The following is a 21,874-nucleotide window of genomic DNA, read 5'->3' on the forward strand; positions in this document are numbered from 1 at the left end:
CAAAGCAGGACAGTAGCACAGGGCACTGCTGCTAGCACTATACAAATGTAAAACAAAATGTAAAACAAAATGTAAAACAAAATGGGTCCTGCTCTAAAGGGTTCACCCTGGGAGGAGAATTGTTCTACTCAGTCCTTACATGTCTAACTTCACTGCAATGCCTGCTAGAGCCTTAAAAAAACTTTTTTTTTTTTTCCAAACAAAAGGCCCCCCATAACTTCAAGCAAAGAAGTTTCTCATTAAAGTGCCTCATCTACCCCATACCATATAAATGTATAATGCTCTAATTTATGAGTACACTCTTTTTATTGTTAGTCACTGTTTATTTTGATTTTTTAATGGGCAAAAAGCACATTAATATCTACTTCAGAATGTAGATAATAGCACTCTGACAAGTTTAAAAGAAGAAAAATAGAAAATCAAACCATTAATGAAATTGTACCACGTCAGAAAAATAATGCAAGAGCTCACTTTGTCATAAATCATGCCAATCAACCAACAGAGTACTATTTGGGGAACTGTAAAAAGGAATGTAAGAACAAGTGTACTGATGTTCATGATCTCAAAGGGAAAATAGCTGAAATGTAAAATGGAAGGAACATTACATGATATCAGCTATTGTTGTGATTGTGACATTCAGGATAATGCAGCCCAGATTCTGACTTCTAACTAAACTTAACCCTGGAATAATGGAATACACTGCAAGCCCTAGATTAGCTACCAGAAATCAGTACAAATACTGCATAAAATACGCCTGAAGATAAAGGTCATTTTTGGAGCAGGTTTTAACTTTTCTTTTGGCAAAGCCTTACCAGTCAGGGACTATGCTGATGCTGGTGTTTGTACACAGGCTTCTCCAATGGAACAGAGCAGGGATAACACTCTCCCTTCTCCTGCACTCCGATGGCTAAACTACCTGGGGGGACAATTTAGTGTCAGTCAGGCTCTGCAAGCACAGAGGAGACCTGTGCTTGAATGCTGTGAACAGCGTTGTTTCTAACTGGTAAAGGGCCTCACTATCAACTGGACAAATAGGCCAAGGAAAGTTATTTTCAGTGAGTGACTACACATAGTTTTTACATAGTTTGCCTGTCCTGTGAACTTGTTACACACAAGTATACTTCTAAGTTTGACTTTCCTGGCCAAATATGTCAGTGTTCAAACGCATGTTCCTGAAACTGAATTTTATGTATTTATCTTCACAATATATATGGCACCAGGAGATGAGCAAACTTCTGTCTCTTTTTGCCTTTTTTTTTTTTTTTTCTCTCTCTTTTGAGAATGACAGAGAGGAATAATTCAATTTCCAAAACACAAATACATAGTATTCTGGGGGTTTATGCATTATTTACACTGACCAGTTTGTGGGATGGGCTAGTAGTATGGCTAAGAAGCAGATGAACATGCGTTACTCTAGACAGAGAATTTTCCAGTATCCAACTCATTAAGAACATGTAAGTTATTGTGAAATACCTTGGACAAATCTGAAAAAATCCTCTGTGGTCACCACCAAACATCACAACAGCACGAAAGCAGTTGGTGAAACGGCTAAGAACAGACCTAGTCTTTCTCAGAGACCCACTCTTTCTCAGAGTGGATTTTGTTGCTGAACACAAGGAAGAAAAAGGTCATACCAAAGAAATAAAAAATGGTTTTGTGAGATCTAAACCCACTAAAGTGGGCTAGGTCTGTTTGCTTTGAATTCCTCTTCTTCCTCACAGACTCAACCTTCTTTCAGGTGAGGATAACTCTAGGGCATTACCTCCTGGGCCCATTAAATGCTGCTCCAAGCTTTGACAAAGGCACTGCTGCTGAAGTACACCTGTGGGTGTGATTAATGCATTTTCAGTTTTTGGGCCAAAGGATGGAAAGTGGGACTTGCCTTTGGCCTGCTGTGTACTGCTTCCAGTGTTATTGTTGCTCTCTGTGTTTCAAGCTGTTCCAAACACTATCTGTGAGACAAATCCATACAGTTTCCCTGTTGAACAGTATTTCCTGATACTGAATGAATTTGCTATTTCTCAGTTCTAGTCTGTTATTACAGTTATTCCTTCTCCTCTCTTGGTTCCCTTAAGTATATATGTGTTCCTAATTAGGGAGAAAGAGAAAACTGAATCTCTATGAAATCTGGAACTTAAAGTATCATGCATACCTAGTTAATTACTTAACAGTTGGCATGAAAGAATCTTATAGTGAGAGAGCAGCAACACATTATTCTCCAAGAGCCAAAGCTAGCAGGTACTCTCAGGAAAAAATCAAAATTGACCATCATGAAATGCACCCTCTCAGTGTACCAGAGGGTATGCAGTAAGGTTTAAAAAAAAAAAAAGTTCTAATCCTCACTCCTTGTCTTTCCATTAAAGGACAAAACTTACAACACTGTGTAATATTTCTTTCCAAGATCCTCTGCAAATACGTGCAGAAGAAAGCCTGGCTTTGAGGTACTGATAACACTGACTACTAAGCATGATTCAAGTGTAACAGGGCAGGTAGAAGTGGAACATAAGAACAGTGTCTTCACCCCCTGCAAGAAGCTGTCCTGGAACAGTGGAGTCCTTATGCAGGACTGACCTTTGATCCTGACCTCAATGGAAAGCACTGTTAATGCATGACACCCTGTAGTGTTGTGACCAGGAGTGTCACCCAGCCCAGACAAACTGTGTGGGAGAAGCCTCATGCCCTGCTCAGACAGGTGGCAGAGCATTTCTGGACATCAGGATCACTTCACTGTAAACAACTACCCTCATTTTGCAGCTCCACAGTACCATTTTTCAGAGTGAATAAGAGTTGGGGGATTATAATAGTCAATCACTCAGATTATTTCAGTGAAGAAAAAGCTTTCTGCAGCACCATAACTCCAAAGCTCAGGATTATAGGAGGCTCCACCATAGCTCAGAGGCTTTGTACAGAGATGCTGTCTGATGTACTTTGACAGGAATCGTGGAACTTTGGGATACATAATTTTTTTTTCACTCTGAGCAACTCCAAGAAAAGCCTTGAAATCTTGCTTCCAGTATAAGGCTAGCTAAACTGACTGATTGTGTCATTCCTTTTTATAAGAATGGCACACACCAGTCAATGTTTTCTCACATACATGACACTTATTCTATACAGTCCCCTTGGGTGAAAATCAACTTGTATCCACACAGAAAACCCAAATATTATTCTACTTCAGACAAAGGCCAGACACAATGCACCTGCTACCATGTGCCTTTCTCCATCTACTTACTTTGGTATCTCCTCAAAGCACTACTCAAGTACTCCAAGCCTCTCTGAATACAATGCTCTTTCACACTGCATCCACTTCAGGAGAATGCTTGTGTTACTCTGCTTGGAACAGTGCACAAGGATTCACTGGTTGTGCTGAACTGTTCTACATGTTAATTTGGTTCTCATTTGCTAACACTAAAAATAGTCTGGATTAAATGAAAGAAGATTCAAAAGTGAGAGTGCAGATCCCTGTGCCAAACTAGAATTCTCACTGTGAATATTAACTTTTTTGCTACAATGTGCCAGAGGGTATCATGTTCCAGATAATTCCCTCAGTGTTTTATGGAACACATATGAAGTAAAGAAGGGGTTTTTTTGTGCTATCAATTGTCCTTCCTTCCTATTTTTGTCCCAAGGAAAAAGTATTTTGTCTAGATACAACATTAACTTTCATGCAAAAAACAGTCTAGTGGGTTTGATCATCCAAAAAGTGAAATATAAAGGAATCATACAGTTTGAAAACAATAAGTATTCCCTCTAGGGACTTCTACCAAATTCTATACAGTTTTGAAGTTAGCTAAAAGTCACCAAGCCAGTGGAGTTCAAATATTTCAGTGCTTGCAGTGGAAACAGAAGCACCTGTGGTGGGGCATTAAACACACTGGAAATCTGTTCTCAACTCTCATCATAACTTGTAGTTGTAGTAATTTCTTTCTATGACACAACCCCACTTTGTTTCTGTGTTTCTTATTGCAATAAAAAGCCTGAAATATTAAACATACAGAAGAATTCAATTAGAATTTATAAACCAGCAATAATAATATAATGTTTTCAAGGTTCTAAATCCTTAAAGTTCAGTTTAAATAAGCACCATGTACCAGCTCCTTAAACAGCATTAGCAATGTAAACAGCATTTAAAATGCAAGAAGTTAAACTTTATAAGATTTACATCTGCAGGCTGTTAAAGGAGAATCTGCAAGAAATGTCAAACAATACAGTTCCTTGTGTACTCCACTGAAATAACAAGAAAGCTGCATCTGGAAACAGTTACTGGCACAGGATTTAAATAAATATTGCATTACCTTTAATGAACTAAATATTATTAATCAAGAGCCAGATGTACCAGTATGCCATCCAGCTGGCTTGTAATGCAATTAATTTACCTTCTTGGGAGATGACAGTAGACTTCGATGATTTGATGGCTTTGCTGTCTAGAGTCCAGGTGACAGCTGCAGGAGGATCAGAGGAAATCCTACATTGTAAGACCAATTTTTCACCATCAGCTACTTGAGCATCCTGAAGCTTCTGTGTAAAGGAGGGTGCTGTTCCTTTGCTTGCTGGTGGTTTGCTTGCTGGTGGTTTGCTTGCCGGTGCTTTGTTTTCAGGTTTTTTCCCAATTATTCCACCATCCACCACTGCACACCCATGTTCACAGTTTCTGTCATTCTTCTCCTCTTTTTTCACTGCTGGTTTGGCAACAGGGGCTTGAGAATTGGGGGTTGCATTCTGGGCTTCAGAGTTGGCACGAGCATTAGGTGCAGGGGTGCCAGCGCTGCCATTCTCCGCAGGTGGCTTTTTCTTGGAGCCCAGCACAGACCTGAAATCTGTAACTGCAGGTTTAGGAGGTGGTGCCTTCTCTGGCAATGGGGTTTTTGGGGTGCCCTTCTTGGCCAGAACAGAGCGGAAATCCACCTGCTGGGGAGCATGGACTTTCCTCTCCTCCTCTGACAAGGTCTTGGGTTTGACCTGCCGCTGCAGGTTTGCTCGGAAGTCCATTTGCTCGGCTGGGATTTCTTTCAGTTCCTCCTCAGAAAAACTTTTGGTGCTGACTTTCTTGCCTAAAATATCACGGAAATCAAGTTGCTCAGCTTCCTGCTGCCTCAGGCTCTCCTCTGTGTGCTCCCGAGTTTCCACTCGCCTCTTCAGCACGCCTCGGACGTCTTCCTGCTCTTCCTCAGCTACTCTGGTTACACTGCTGTTCCTTTTGAAGCCACTTGTTCTACCAAACGTTAGTTTACCATGATCTCCACCATCTCTTTGCTCTCCAGAGCTGGCTGATTCCCTCCCACTATGATCCGAAAAAGAAAAGAAAGAGAGAGCCAGGAAAGGGGCTGGTTTAAAAATGTCAGGGAACAATCTCAGAGCAGGAACAAAATGTGTTTATAGAAGGGGAGGTTGATTAGAGGAGCATACTCCATTAGTTTATTGCATCAATGATGACTTCAGGAGCCATATAAGGGCACAAACAAAAAAGATCTTCTCTACTCTGGCTTGGTACAATGTGCTTAGCTTGTATGATGAAAACAATTTGTTAGGTCACATTTGGGGATTAGGTTGAACAGCAGCCAGCCTGGGTCTGTAAGGGCAGGGAATTAACGGAGCAAAAAATAGAACCCACCCATGCAAGTCCCTGGGAAAAATACTCACTCTCTGAGCATTTCTGCTGTGGAAGCTGAACTCTCCCGCAGCATCAGAGACACCTGGCAGCTGCATTCTCCAACTTGGTTCCTGAAATATGTAAGTGAAATCAGAAAAACAGGGGTTTCTTCCTCTGTAACTTGCCTGAGCTAAGTGATTGTGTATTGCACTAAAGCAGCTCAAACCCAGCGTGGCATTCCCCTTTTCTTTGCCCAGCATTGCGGGGATTGACTGAGTGGATTTGGTCCCCTTATGTTTGGAGCCAAGCTATCTCAGCTTTTACTGATCTGTTACTATCTGCACTGGGAACAGCAAACTCCCTGAACAAAAATCAAAGCAATTTACAGAACGAAGCAGCTGCAAACAAACAAGCTAAAGGAAAATAAATATAAAAGCTGGAAAATCAAGACAGAGGAAAGGGCTATTTTGCAAAGCTGAAAATCTTTCCAACTCTGCCTACTGTTTATTTATTCAAACCCAAGCTCTTGAGTTTTCTAATGTTAAGATATTAAAACCAGGGTCTCATTTCCTTCCCTCCCCTTTGGCCCAACCAATCAGCAAAACCCATCTACATGGATTGCTCCAGCCTGTACATGTTTATATTAAAAAAACATAAAAGTGTCACCATATATGGTGCTGAGTACTTATTCTTCCTTTTGCAGAGGAATACCACGGATGCCTTCTGGAAAGGGCTCCCATTAAAGAATTCATTTAAAGTGCTCCCTGCTCCCCTGCAGCTCCCTCCCTCCCACAGATATATATCATCCTTCCAGCCCCAAACAACTCTTCTCTGCTTAACACAGGAGATGCCAAAAGCAAACTTTAACTCCCCCAGGCCAGCAGTTGTGTAACTATTGCCACCACTCCCCTGACTGCTATTAAAAAACCAGACTTGATTAAGGACTAGAGATATCTTCGATTAGTGAAAACACTTCTGTCCTTCCCAGTTTAGGTATAAGTTGTAAATGGACTAGAATGTCATAGATTATTTATCTTTCTTGAATAAAAATATTTTTTTGCTACTGAAAGCATTTCCTGGACATGAGCAAAACACATGTGTTGGAGGGGAGGAAGGCAAGAGAGGCAGGTTTTCCCAGCTGTGTTCTGCTTTGAACTTGCTAGATAAGAGCACCTTCAAGTCTACTTAGCCCTGAAGTTTAAAACATGGACTCAGGACTGTTAGCTTGCCATAAATATATTGTCTGGCCTGGTTTTTAAATAGAGCATGGAAATACTTTCCTAGATATGGTACTGTTTGGGCGAAAAAAAACCCTGTAATGTCACCCATTAATAACCTGCAGTGAAGGCAAGATGATTAATACAGATCACAGATTCAAGACAAAGTTTTGTCTTTATAAGAGCAATTAGTGCCATCACCTTCTCAGATAGATTTCCCTTCATTTCTATTGCTTCCGAAAAAGAAGCAGTGGATCAGCCTAATTTGAAAACAACAAAGAAATTGGTAGGTTTGATAAAAGTGTCTGGATGGCAAAGTAAGGCCCTGCTGATAGAAACATATCTTATTTGACTTTAAGACAACTAACAACAAGAAAGCAGAGAAATGTTTTTGACACTTGTATATCCAGTAAGTTGGAATATGTACAACTGCTATTGAAGGCAATCCATAAGGAAGCACTGAAAGCCACAACCTTTGTTTCCTTCAATACAAAAACTAGATGGCATCTGAGTACCAAACAGAGTGTCCAAAGGGGAGGAGAGGATCTGAGTCGATGCAGAGAGTGTTTAACTCAGCCCTGCACTGGAGACCTGCCATTCTTACTCACTCTTATGTGTGGCCTCCATTTGGAAGCAAGAGAAATAGAAAGAAAGAAAGACAGATGGAAAGACAAATAAAAAGAATAGCACCTCACCTCCTCCCAACATACTGATTGGCATAAAATTATTGCAGGGTAGCAACATTGCTGAAAATCTGTTGTTTTCATATAATGCATTTCAAACTGGTCCCTTTTGCCACTATTGGAACTCATGAGTTTTTTTCCTTGGCTTCTCCAAAGTTTTTAAGGAAAGCAGACACGCTCTGGAACTGCTTAATCACCGGTGCTGCAGGGCTTTAACAGGCTGTTGGTTTAACTGAAGAGCCCTCCTGTTCAGGACTTTAAACCAATCCAAAGCTGACAAAGGACAAGCCATGCATACTGAAGTATAGACAATTTGCAGAGTACATTAAACGTTGAGGCACCCCTGCTCAGCTTCTGTCATGACTGGCAAAAACATTTGTCCACAAGAATTGTGTCACCATTAGGAGAGGCTGAAGAAGCAGAGACAGCACTGTCCCAGGAGAGGAATTCAGGGATACTGAATGTGGTCCTGACCACTGTGAAGAATGTTAGCATTTCTGCAGGACCCATTTCTGCAAGGCATCTTTCCCTCTGCAAATTCTTTGCATATGCGAAGAAGCAAATAAGGAGGCAAAGTAAATCCTTCTAAAGTAAGCTATTTTTCACAGGGTTTGGAAAATAAAGGAGGGAGTAAGAAAGTAGGAGAGCATTTTGTTCTTTCTATTTTTAAAACCTTGGGAAGCACTTACAAATTATGTGGGACTTACAAGTACCTAGATGGAAAAAAGATTCACAAGGTAGTTTTTTGATTTTAGTTAGGATTTCTGATTCAAGTGAATGTCTAAAAACCAGATTACTGGATACAAACCCTGAGTCTGTGTCTGTTCAAAAGTGTAGCCTTCCCAGGGTAAGGCCTGTTCCAAGTGAAATCAAAATGATGATTTTAGAAGCAGGGAAAACATACTTTTGTCTTCTGAATCCAGTGGCAGAGTCTAAAAAGGTGAAGTTAAAAACAACGATCCACCTTGGAGATCACAGGATGGAAAAAGAGAAACAAGCCAAGAAAAATTAAGAAGCATTGGGTGATTTAGATATCAATTTCAATCAAGAATAATTCCAGAACCTTGCTAAATATTTTTTACATTTATGCCATTTCAGAATCTAGGCAAGTCAAAGATGCATAGGGGCAGTTAGAAAAAAGAGAGCCTTGCAGTACATGGGCACATCTTCAAGTCTTCCACGTCTCTGCTCTTTGGAATCTTGGCAATAACAATATTACTTGTGCAGCTTGAGGTTCTGTGTGTTGGCATTTTATCAACAAAACCTTAGACACAGACAGACCTTAGTGTCTCTGTTATTGTGGAATAATGATAGACATGGATAAAACCTATGCTTAGTAGCTTTGCTGTGAAGAAGTGCCTGGAAGTGGTGACTTTTGCAGGACTATTCTGTAGAATACTCATGCACAGGACTTATCTTTAAAATGTCAAAGAATATTAATGAAAAAGCCCACCAAAAACAAATAAAACTCCAGCTGCAAAGCCTGAGGCAATTTTAAAAATAGCTCTGTGTCCTATTGTGGGATCAGTTTTCCCTGGAATGGCTTTTATGTTCAAAATATCTTGAAATACTAGTTTCTTGGCAGAATCTACTAAAATATTTTCACTGAACCTTAGATGAGACTTATTGTCTGCATGTCCCTAGGAAGCATTCCCTGGAGAAGCAGGAAAAAAAGCAGTTGTAATTATACTGGGGGGACATACTGAAATTTCCTAGCAGCCTACCAAATGTGAAATAAATATTGCAGAGTAAACGAAATTACATTTTTTCAAGAACGAACTAAAAGGGGCAAAGAAGTCTTATAGCTGGTGCTTCAGTGCAGGTAACTGCAAATCCTCAGAAGGAGGTTTTGCAACTTTTCTGTGAGTTAAATGGAGAGAGAGTCCAGACTCCATGATACTTTAGCCCCAAAGAAAGCAACTAATCTACTTGATCACAACTATAGCTGGTATAAAGCAGAACAGCTCTATTGGCTTCAAAGAGGATGCACTGATTTGCCTCACTTGAGGGTTTTGCCAAAAGCTTTTTATACCTGAAAGAACAATAATTTCATTTGCATTTTACAGCACTAAGTGGGAGAATGGAACAAGAAAGAATAATGGTTTTCTTCTCTAAAAATAGACAATGTATTGATAGGAGAAAACAAGGTTTGCAAATTGAATGTTATGGAAAGACAGAGCTATATTTACTCTTTAGCCTAAAGAAATGTCATCTTAGGAGTGCTTTTTATATAACCTGAATTGCAGAGTATTTGAGGTACCACTGATTTATAAAATAAATGTTTTCCCATTATTTTAAACAGATTATCAAAGTATCTAAATCAATACTAATCAACACTAACTAAAATTGTATGGAAGATGGAGTAGGGGAGAAGATAAACAGTGTCTGAGAAGACAAAGGTTAACAAAGTAGATGACTTTTTTAAGGAACTGCAGGATGATTTCTGAGGTCTCCCATGTTGGCTGTATTGTTATAAAGATTTTGCTCAACAAACACAGTCTCTCTCCAGTTCTCACAGGTTTTTTGTTTACCTCTTCATTTATGATGACTGAGTGAAAGAACACAGAAAAGTCATATTGGGATAACAGGATACCAGTGACTGCATCACTGGAAGGATGCAAAGGACAGGAAGGGAAATAGATATCTTTGTTTTTATGAGTAAGGAAAGGGATTTTTATTTTCCATTTTATGCATTTTGCAGGCTGTAAAATGTCCAAATTTCAATAGATGAACTGCAAAAGTGGGTAAATGCCTTTTAATATTTATGCAACACTATTCCTCTGAGCCTGAGACATAACAGGTTCAATGAAACGTTATTAGAACAATTAAAATGAAAAATGCAAATGTAGAGGAGTCTTAGTCCTGTGTACATTTAAAAAAGGATGAGGAGGGGCTACATTGACTCTGCTGAAAGCCAGACTTAGCTGTCTGCTAAATAGCAAAGGGCAAAGCAAAAATGTATTCTAAATAATGCTGAGGGATGGTAAGACAGAAAGCCAATGAGCAGTCATGGATGGATCATACCAGGATCACACTGGGCTCCACATCTTTGTCAGCTCACTCTGACTAAAGGAGAAAGAACCAGCAAGAGTCAAACAGTTCTTTTGTTAAACCCACATTTTTAAGACCAGACTTTTAATTTGGGAGAAGCCAACACAAAATGACAATTGTGGAGGTATTAGGGTAGAATTTAGAGCTTAAGAATAATGGAGAAGAAAATTGGAAAATAATTAACACTAGTAGGAAACTATGCCCAGACTAAATTAAGAGAGTTGGAGAAGGAGTGACTCCCTAAGAGCAGCTATGCAACCTGCTTCTAAAATTAATATGTGAAAAGGAGCTGCACATTTTATTTGTAATGAAAATTATTATGTTTAAAAATAGCTTACTGTGAACTCTGTGAACTCTTTAGTGAATTGACTTATGTTTTCTCAGTTATTCCATTTTTTAAAATGGTCTTTGTAGAAGTTTTTGAGAGAAAGACACAAAATGCAGCTCTCTTCCTCTCAGTTACTGTTAAAAGTGTTTCTGAACATATAAACATCTCAATCAAGTGTTCAAGACCAGTGTAGCCAGTTCAACAGCTATTTAGTCAAGACTATTTAGTGCTGAAGATTACTGCAACTCTATTGCAAATTTGAAGTAACACAGCTGGTTTTTGGCTCTTGGATATGCTTGGGGCTGTTACCTCGCTGTTACTCATAGTGTACAACCTGTGCCTAAAGACATAGGACTTTCTGCTCCCTGAACATTAACTGGAATTTTACAAAAGACAGCAAGGTAAAATGAGGCATCAGCATTCGCTCTGCACTAATTGCAGCACAGCATTACTCATCATGGATTAGAAAAAGCCAACATGAATGCACTGATCTTTGTGGGATCTCCAGTTATTTCTCCAGTGAAAGGATTAGGGAATAGCTGCAGCTAGCATGTAATCTGCTGTGTTGTTTTCTAGCTACAACTTTACTTTTTCCTCCTCCCCCCCAAAAAGTTCCTCTCATCTACTAATTATACAAAATAATTTAATTTCTAGGTGTACATTCTAGAGTTATGATAATGTCAGACTTCCACTTTGAAAAAGGGGCTGCAGTGATGAATTTGGCCTGAGTGATCACCAACTACACCTGATCAATACAGCTGACCTCCTACAAAACCCTCCACAAAGCTCTCTTGGCTCTCCTTTGTCCTCTTTCATTCTTTCACCCGTGAAGTTTTGCTGAAATATCTCACCACCAGCACGTCATAGGAGAAGATGCCCATGGCCAGGGCACACACAATGAAGTGGGGAAATGCAGAAGGTAGCAATTCTCACAATTTCTGCTCTCTCCTGTCGAGGTTGGTGACCTGAATGAAATTGAACTGGCATTTCTAATCCTGCCAGAGGTACAGAGTGCTAGAAAAACCCCTGATCCTCATAGGAAAAGAAATGCAGAGGATTTCTGTAGACATGACCTGCTCAAATGAGCATTATGAATGCCCCAGATGACCTGGGCCAATTGCAAAAAAGCCAGTTCTGAAATGAGCCAGTTCACAACTTATTGCAGACTACAAAGGGCCTAAATCTACTGAAGAGCTGATTTGCAAGAAGGTCATTGCACATGTGGCTCTACCTACATAAATATTATTAATGAGACTTGAAATTAAGTGTAGAAAAACTTAATTATAGGAAATCTTTATATTCAACAGCTATAATTTTCTAAAACACACTTTTCTGGTGAAAAGTGAGTGCCTCATTTGACTACAAATACTAAAATATGCTGAAGCTAGTTTGTGTCTGCTTGTGATAATCTGTGAAAACGTATCTTCAAGCTAGGAGGCATCTACATAGTGACATTTGGGCCACACTGGTTGGAAAAAAACTGTAACTTAAAAAATCAAACTCATTGCTTACAAGCTACATAGGTTGAATTTATTAAGAAATTCCCTCCCTCCTTGTATTAAGAATATATGAGCAATTTATTTGCAAGCAGCAAAGGACAATTCAGACTAGTGCATCTGGACTAAAAAGTTAGTGTGTAGAGCAAACCAAATAATTTTCTTCCAGTGTAATGGATTCAAATGTCCATGATGATGAAGTAATTTTAATAAAGAGAGGCACAAACACCAGCCAAGTAAAGCAACTACATCTATGCACAGTAAATAGCATGGAATGATAACATCACTTTAAGGTTTTAATGTATGTTTTCTACAACCACATAGGGGATATGTAATCTTCACCATTGGAGGTGGAAAGTGCTGTGGCACTTTCTGCAAGGTAAAAAGCCAGCAAATATAACTCTTCATTTAAAGAATAGTTATTCTACCAGAATAAAATAAAATAAATTTTGAAAACAACTCTTGCAGATTTTGTAGGAATGACAAGATGTTCAAAGCATCAAGGTGCCTCATTTCAAAGATACGTCAGCAAAAGGGGACTACAAACTTGCATATAAGATTCAGACATTTCAAACATGGCCAGGAAACACTTTTTCCCCTTAAAGGTATTGATGTTATGTAACAGCCCTTCCTAGACTGGTTGTTCCCATGGAAAGAGGCATCCTTACAAATACCTAGAGAGATGCCAAACATGATAAACAATAGCTCCAAAATTCAGGAATTGATTGTGGTTTTCCTTGCTAGAAATTGCTTCTCATATTGCTGCCACAAAGCTTTGTTTTACAGGATCTCAAAAAGAAAACATACTGCTTTGTCCTTTTTGCTTGCTCTTCTCGTGTTTCTTCTCTTCTCTTGGAGTTTTATTTGTTCTTTTTTATCCCTCAGAAATATTCTTTTCCTTTAGTACCCTAATGTTTCACTTGAATAGGATGGAACTCCTGTCTTCAAGTGGCAATTTTAACTTGAGGGCAAATATAAGTAATTGGTCAAAGGGAACAGCCTTCTTTTTCACAGCAAACATACCTGAGCTGAATTTCATATTGCCCTGCATGACGAGACTGCACATTCCTCAAGACCAGTGTGAAGATGTCTTCATTTTGCAGGATTTCATATGCTGTTCCCGACATTATTTCCTTCCCATCTTTAAACCAGTGAACAGTGGGGAAAGGATCTCCAGCAATGGCACAGGATATGAGGACATTCTGCCCAGGAGCTGCTGTCACTGATCTTGGTTTGCTAATGAACCAGGGCTGAATACCATCCTGAGGTTCTGCAGTTTACAAACACAGTTTACATATCAGAAGAAAATGCCAAGCTTGAATGTCACCACTAAGCTAATTAATTTCAGGAAAGCAATCACAGGCAAGGAAAGTTATTTTGAACATGCAGGGTATAAGTTTTTAATCTGAGAATAAGTCAGACTTTAATTTTGGAAGTAACTTGTGTTCGTACTAAAATTAATCATTTACTTGGCACTTTACTGGCTTGATCCAAGCTTATATTAAGAGCAAAACAAAGGGACTTTAAAGCTGCCCTAAAAGGAATCTTGCAGACTTGTCCTTAGAGAATACGGGTAGGAATAGCTTTAAGGGCAAGTAACAGTACTATGACTGCTGTGCAGTTGAGAGCTCATGCAATAAATCATCATTAACAATTGCATAAAACTGCATTTAATATAGAAGACTAACCCCAAGGCTGGATCTCAGGGGGGATTGGAGGAGAGAGGAAGGTCTGAATTCAGAGCAGACAGTGACAACAGACTAAACAGCTCTCTCAAACACTGCAGATAAGATATCCTACATTAAAAATAATAAAAGTCTCACCACGACTTCCACTAATCCTCAATAGTGGCTAGGAGGAAATGTCAATATTCAGTAATACTAAAAGAAGTCACTGTCACAAAAGTAGTGTGTGCCCAGTCACAGGAAATTTGTTGGTACTTCAGTATTTGCTGTGGGATTAACATCATGTGAAGAGATTCAAAGCCAAATTTTTTGCAGCTAGTTCTCAGATTGCAGAAATCATGTCTTCCTTACCTGCCACCACTACAAAGCTAACATTAAAACCAGGACACCTAGCTCCTAGAAAGCTTTTTCAAATACTAAGGACTTCAATTAGAAACAAAAACATATTAAAATGTTTACTTTAATCCATAGTTAAGTATGCCTGATAGTTACAATCTGAAGCTGCATTTATCAGAAGTTTTGCACTGTCCCTAGAAATAGGACTCAGGAATGCATTTTTGAAATAGTAACATAATGTTCCAGAGTGAAACGATTTTTTTAAGCTGCTTCTGCTCAGTATCCTTTTTAATTCTGATGCAGAGACTGAGAACTTGAGCGTCCTTCACAACAAACCTTATAAACACTCATGTATTTTAAATAGAGATTTCTTCAGCACATTGGAATAATAATTTTCTTTCACCATTTTTTAAGGTGAAGAGGAACTTTATACCTTGAACTGTCAACGTAGCCTGTGTTTGACTCTCTCCTACTTCATTCCAGGCTTCACAAGTGTATTTGCCTGTGTCTTCAGGAAACACCTCCTGGATGTACAGACTGTACTCATTGCCTTTCTTCTCAAAGTGGAAATCTTCTGTCTCCTGGATTTCTTTCCCATTGTGCAGCCAGATAATTTCAGGAGATGGGTTAGCTTAAAAAAAAAAAAACAAGCAATAAAAATCTGAGATACACAAAAAAATCCCACCATGTCAATTAAGAAAAGGAACAAGTTTGTTTATGTTTATGTTTTTGCCACCTGATTCTGCAATTTCATCTTCAAAACATTCAGGAATTTCTATTATTAACTCTGTTAGCGCTGTGTAATGTGAAATAGTTTTTCTTATTATGATTAAAATGCAAATGAGTAAGGGAAGCATATATACAACAGAGAGGGAGAATGAGTTCTAGACACCACAAAGATAGTTATTAAGAGTTTTTGATACCAAAATTCATACCAGGACTGCTCTTTCTGCAGCACTAATCCCACCCCATCTGACAGGAACTCAATCTTGTTTGGTTCACAACAATAGTTATTATGGGTCCACTTCAACAAGAGGACCCAAACTTATATCACGCTATCATTCCAACTAAGAAACACTTCTACAGCTCTGAAGATGTTAACAATGGACAATGTTCAGTCACACTGAAGATCACATTAGACCAACCTAGCTTTTACAAAACTGGTTTCTAGAAATATTTCTAAATGCAAATACACCTGCTAAAAATATGGAAAAGACCCACACACTTTGCAGCAGGATTTACATTTTTTAAGTAATGCTGTTCTATAGCTACACACCTGATACCTCCACAGTCATTATCACTTGACTTCCATCCATTACTTTGAGGTCAGTAAGGCCTTTAAGGAAGACTGGTGCAAAAGTCTTGTTTAACTTTGCAGCCTGTGCACTCTCTGCTTTCTTGCTGCTCTTCTTTTCTGTGAAGTCAAAATAAGAACAAAAGGAGTCTCTCACTGGAATTTTCATGACAAACTTTAACTAACCTTAGCATCAACATGATTTTGAGACAGTGGTTTTGCTTCAGCTCTCAGAAGGCAAAACCCCTCCTAATATAGCTGTTTCGCCTTGCCTGTATTCCAAGCACAAAAACAAGAAATATAAAAGGAACTACTCTCCTTCCGAGAATCCTCTTAAATCATTTTTAACAGATCTCAGAGAGAATCACTGAGAAATTACTCATTTTCCCCCAAGTACACGTGTTCAGGTGAAAAACAAAAAAACAAAAACAAACAAACAAAAAAAAAGCAAGCAAAGCAACCCAAAACTTGTAACAAAAAAGTCAATGCCTGTAATCCCTGCTAAATTAATCTGAAAACCCACTGCAGCACAGGATTTATAACTCTGTAAGAAATTATAAACCATTTAGAGTGTTAGGTGGTCAATATCCAATAGGTTTGAATTCCTCACACTCCTCTCCTGAAACCTGAAGTTATCAATATATATCACAAAACACACTGTTGGATTTGGGCTTTTAAATTTTTTCTTTTGAGGCTGTACAATCAAATGCTGAGGGAATTTGGAATTAAACAGTTCACTCTTAAGTCTGTCTGTATATGTTGTTCCCAGTAGCTGCAGCCATTCAGAGGCTGTGAAATAAGACCATTTAACTGTGATCTATGTAGTACACTAGACCAAGAAGTCTACTCCTGCTCTAAAAACCTGAGCAAAGACACTTCTGAAGCCCAAGCAGTGATCATGACCAAATGTAAAAAGTCATAAATATTTATCGGTCCCTTGGATACACTTTTTGTTTGGTTTAGCTTGTGTTCAGACCTCTTACGTCTTGCCCTTAAAATTCCAACCCTACATTCTATCCACATGTGAAAATATTTTTATTTTGTTTATCCCTACCTTCAACATTTTCAAAGGAATATCAAGCACATTCAAAATACTATTACAACAACAGAAAGTGCCAGGCTGGAGCAAAACCACAATTCATAAAATTAGTGATTAGAGAACAAAGACAGCAACTCACTGAGAAAGCCCACTGAACCTCCTGGAGGTAAAAAGTTAAGTTTGTACTGGGGTAATTTGAGCTCAACATAAATTTGGAAGCAGCCTAGAGGGGAAGTTTTTCCTCTTCTCCAGCAAAGCTTTTTCTAGCTGAAATCTTGTCTCACTGGCTCATGCTGCAGATCTTTTCTTGGCGCTGAGCAGGGAGACATTGATGCAGGTGAGAATGGAAATATGGGACCTCAGTGAGATCCATTTGGGTTGGTGTTATGGAAGCACGACTCTGAAGGGCCTGATTCACCATCAGATCACACTGATCACTCTTAGGGCTTCCCACAGCACCTGCTTGGAATGATTAATGCTGTACAGAAAATATCCAAGTTGGGTGAAACTCATCTACAGAAACAAACTCCTGTGGTTCACTGTAGCCCTCTGTTTTGTAATGTTAACTCCGAAAAACAGCTTCAAACAAATGCTATACTAAGCAATATCAGCACCTGCTTCTTCACAGCTCTAATGCCTTGCACATAATTCCTTTGTCCCTGAAAGTAAAACTTTGTCTCACAAAATGTGGGGGAAAGAGGAAATCCACATAATGTAAAAAAGGAGAAAAAGGAAACAAAGAAAGGAAGAAAAGGAAAAAACCAATAAAATAGTAAGACAGGGAAGAGGCATAGGGAAAAAAAAGAATGAATGCTAAAAAATTTCTTGTTATCCTTTTTTACTGATATAACTGGTAACACTGCAAATCTAGAAGACAGATATACAAGAAGACAAAAGCAGGAAAAGAAAAACAAAGAGGTGTGGCTCTAGACCAACAAAGAAACAGATCTCAGAAAAGTTCAAGCCTTCAGAGAAGGACAGGTAACAAAAAAAGACAGAACCAACTCCCATTAAATTTACCAGTGACCAGGGATCAAATTTGCTCATAGTGGTTCTAGCAGCAATTCCCCCAAAGCCCTGGTACAAACAGCTTTAAGTCTGAGCACTCCACATCCCTCACAACAGGCTCTTTGCTCTGTTGGACTCACATGCCTTCTACATGTTGTCTAAATAAATGGATTTTTATAATCAAGGGAGACAGTGCAGTATAACAGCCTCAGCTTATTAAAAAGAAATGTGTGAGCAACTACAGAAGAAGCAGAGCAGGATCATTTCCCATAAGGAATTTTTCAGCAATGCTAACTCCTCCAAAACATGTGCTGCAGACATAAAAGATTCATGTACTGGAATAAAACCACCTTCTTGCACAAAGCTGCATAAACATTCCATGGAAGCAAGCAAATAATTCACAGTAATTGTATGTATGAATCACAAACCCAAAAAATTTAGGCCTCAATTTTTTAAGTTATCTCAGGAAGATGTATCCTATGGTAGTGGGGAGACCCACTGGTATGAGGGACGTAAAGATTTACGGGGGGTGCAGGCATCTACTCCAAGAAGAGCAAACTGTAGGACTGAAAGGATGAAAACCAACTCACTATTGCTACTGATCAGCACTCTGTATAAGGGAAGCTGTCAAACTCAAATGAAGGGGGCCAGAACCTGCCTCACCACTGCACAAATCTTAAAAAATAATAGTGCTTACATGAAATTTAAGCACCACATAGGTTTGTGCTGACCTCCTGGCTGAAGATCAGTTCTGTGCTTAAACAGAAACTTGGGATGGCAAGTATCAAAAAATTAGAAGTCTCTGGTATGTGAGTAGTAAAAAACTTTGAGTAAGAGAAAAGTTACTAAAGACTAAAGAGCTATTTCATTTCAAGGAATGAATGTAATCATGCAGAAGAACATTAAGATGGATCATTAAATCTGAAATACTGAAAACTCAGGGCTTAGTCTTGGGACAGAAAAGAAAAGGAGCTTTCTGAAAACATTCCTCTCCTTGTGAATGTACCATATAAAAATGCAGATACACTTTGATTTAGTCCTTGAAGTTTAGTCCTTTAGTCCCTAAAGAAGCTGATTTCTCAATTCCTGTAGTAAGGCAGGAGAAAAACATCTCCCTATGTATTACTGGTGTTCTTTAGAACACGGGGGAAATGAAGACGTTTCTTTACCAACAGATACAAAAATCTATTGTACGTAAGAGTTCAAAACTTAGAAGCTATCATGGCTAAAGCAACCAGTACTCCTACACAAGTAACAATTAAAAATACTTTAGTTCTAGCCCATAAATGTTATTTCATTAAGAAACCATAGGAGCTCATTTAATGTAATTTTTCTTCCTTTACTTAAAAGTTGATGTTATGGACTTCTAGACTTACAAAAAATTAAAATTATCTACTGACAACTGTCGTTTCTCACAGATGTTTAACACAGGACAACACAGTCCATTTTAATCCTGTTATTTAGTGTAAAATCATTGCATTTTCTCAGAAGGGAATGGTACAATCATGCAGAGGTCAAATTACAAAGCCTGAATGTTAACTATTTTCAAATTTTTCTGAAGCTTGTAAATGCTTTTAGTTGTTTGTGTATGATAGCACTATGCAGTGACTCAGTGTTTGTCTGACAAATGCTTAATGTTTCACAATTTTAAGATGAAATAGCAATACTCTACATATAATATAGCTAAGGGCTCCTTCAGTTTTAGCATTACAGGTCTTGTTCGGAAAAACAGTAACAAAATTGATTTTGGAGTGAAAAAATGGGATGCTGATCATGCAAGATTAAGGACATAACTCCTGTTCTTATTTATGTTGAAAAGATACTGGCTTTATTTTGAAAACACCTGGCTTTATTTTGACAGTAAAATATTTAAAGGAAAGCCATAGACAAAAACCCAGAAACTGTTTGCAAAAGGGTGACTTCAAAAAGTTCAACAACCATAGAAGTTTACATTCCCTGGCCACGCTAGGTGCGTTCTAGTTTCATGCATCAGGAACAAAATCCATGACTTGTGTCAGTGAAATAATAGGGAAGCAGATATGAAAACCAGACACAAATAAGCAAACTGCACAGAAAATCCTGGCCAGGATTAGAGCTTGCCTTCTCTTATTCCTCCAAAGTCCCTTTGACCACATAAACTCTGCTGTGGTTCCAAACCCATATACTCTTAGTGACTGGTGGCTTCAGAGCCCAAAGCAGGAGGACAGAAGGAAAGGAAGAAGGCAGAGGTAAAGCTCCCAGCTGAGATACTGCAAGTCACAGTGCTTCTGGCTGAAGCATCCTCTTTTGTAACACTGCAGCCAAAACTATGGACAATAAAAATACAGCACATCTGGCACCAGAAAGGAAATCTGGAACCGAAGGAAAATATTGTTTGACACTAGCATAAGGGCATGACTTCATCATGTATCTATGCATCCTCAAGCTTATTCAACTGGATGTGAAAAAAGAGGAGATCTGATCTCTATTATGTTAATGCTCTCTAATCGCCTATAGCCATTTAATAGCTCCCTCATCACTCTTAATTCTTATTGCTCTCACATAGGAGTAGGCTCATCTCTAAGAATGAAAACAAAGAATATAAGAGTCAACACACAGTTACTAAAAATTTTTCTGTCCCTTTCCCTTCCTCAGTCAGCTTCTGCTGTGCACTCAATTCCCCCTCCCTCTCCAGTCATGCCAAGGTAGCTCATGGGGGACATCAGAGAGCCCTACCTGCTGCTCCCATAGATGGGCTTGATAAAACACAGGTACAATTCAACAGCTTCTTTTCAGACCTTGTATCTAGTTTACTTTATTGTAGCTTACAAAAACTGCCACGATTTTACAACCACAGCTGTAGGTTTCATGCAGGACAAATTGTGTAAGACAATATGGAAGGGAGCTATGATTTTCTCAAAGGCATCTTACAGAGAACAGTTTTTGCACAGAGCTGTAGTCTGTCACAATGTGTAAGCCTAGCTGGAGCCTTTCTGGTAGGCAGTGATCTCTCTGTCGTTTCAACAGGGTTTGATAAGGTATTATACAGGGTGACATTTACAAGTCCACCACAATGATCCTTAATAACACTTACAAGTTTCCTGGTTTTTGCCTATCCTCAGGCTTTAATATGCATGAATGTTGGGAAAAGGTAAGTAATGAGATGCACAACTCAGTGGGAAACACAGCCTAGGAGACCAGAAATAGTAAGCAAAGTGTGTAAATGGTACTTTATATACCCACATATATTTTCTACAAAGGAAAAGGAATATAGGCTTTTCCCACCACACTCCCTTACCCCTGAGGGTTCATTTTTTGTTAGAAAGACACTCTAATAAGCACTCAAATCAATGTTTTAAAAAGCCTCTTACTGCATTAAATCCATAGAGATTAAGGAGAATTTAAACTCTTTCAATTTCTTAGGAAAAATAAAAATTCTCAACATATTTGCATGGCAATGGGAAAAGATATATTACCTTTGATGTAAAACTATTTGTATTAATATCTTATTCTGTGTTCCAGTATTTGTGTAATCAATAGTAAGATAATCTATCTACAGTGACTATATCAATACTTAGATTATTTATTAACCTGTATTATTAGAAATTTAAGGTGATAAAAAAGGCTTTGCTTTTATTTGAATTTTCTCAATCCAGGTTTTAAAGAGTCTTTACATAAATTTAACCTCTGCATAGCTGCAGACTGGAAGTTATTGCAAGAGAAGTCTTAATGTTAGCTATGGGTCTAAACTAAAATAAACTTTAATTTTTTTAAACCTTGACCTGGATCAGGACTTGGAGCTTGAGCATGTTTGTAAACGTATTTATATTGATAGGCAATGGTGTGTTATTGAGCTGAAGGTGCACACCTAACAGAAAAGGGGAAAATTCATGCTGCACTAAACAGTTAACCTAGTACAAGGCAATTGCACAATACACCTGTACCTGTTTAACTGCAATTGTAGCACCAACTATTCATATTCTAAGGCAAAAGACATAGATAAACATGTATCCTTGGACAGAAGGAAAAAGAGAATCAATAATTTCACTGTGCCATCCCCTTTCTCAGATTTGCGGCTGCAACTGTAGAAGAATATCCATAGGAGGATGTAAACTTTAAGGTTTCCAAAGACTAGACCTGGGTTTTACCTGGCCTGTGGTCAAAGCAGTTA

General features: G+C 38.6%; 1 protein-coding gene across 3 annotated transcripts in view; it reads right to left on the reverse strand.

The window, feature by feature from the left end:
* The window catches only part of MYLK (myosin light chain kinase), a 199,129-nt gene that overhangs the window by 68,267 nt on the left and 108,988 nt on the right, over nt 1-21,874 (reverse strand). For all 3 annotated transcript variants that reach the window (XM_033064001.2, XM_033064003.1, XM_033064002.1), the window contains exons 12-16: nt 15,660-15,797; nt 14,817-15,014; nt 13,386-13,632; nt 5,638-5,718; nt 4,374-5,278 (exon numbers count right to left, since the gene is read on the reverse strand). In XM_033064001.2, coding sequence (XP_032919892.1) covers nt 4,374-5,278; nt 5,638-5,718; nt 13,386-13,632; nt 14,817-15,014; nt 15,660-15,797 — 1,569 coding nt within the window. The remainder of the gene's footprint in view (nt 1-4,373; nt 5,279-5,637; nt 5,719-13,385; nt 13,633-14,816; nt 15,015-15,659; nt 15,798-21,874) is intronic.

This window comes from Catharus ustulatus, chromosome 7 (genome assembly GCF_009819885.2).
Source record: "Catharus ustulatus isolate bCatUst1 chromosome 7, bCatUst1.pri.v2, whole genome shotgun sequence".
NCBI classification, from domain to species: Eukaryota; Metazoa; Chordata; class Aves; order Passeriformes; family Turdidae; genus Catharus; species Catharus ustulatus.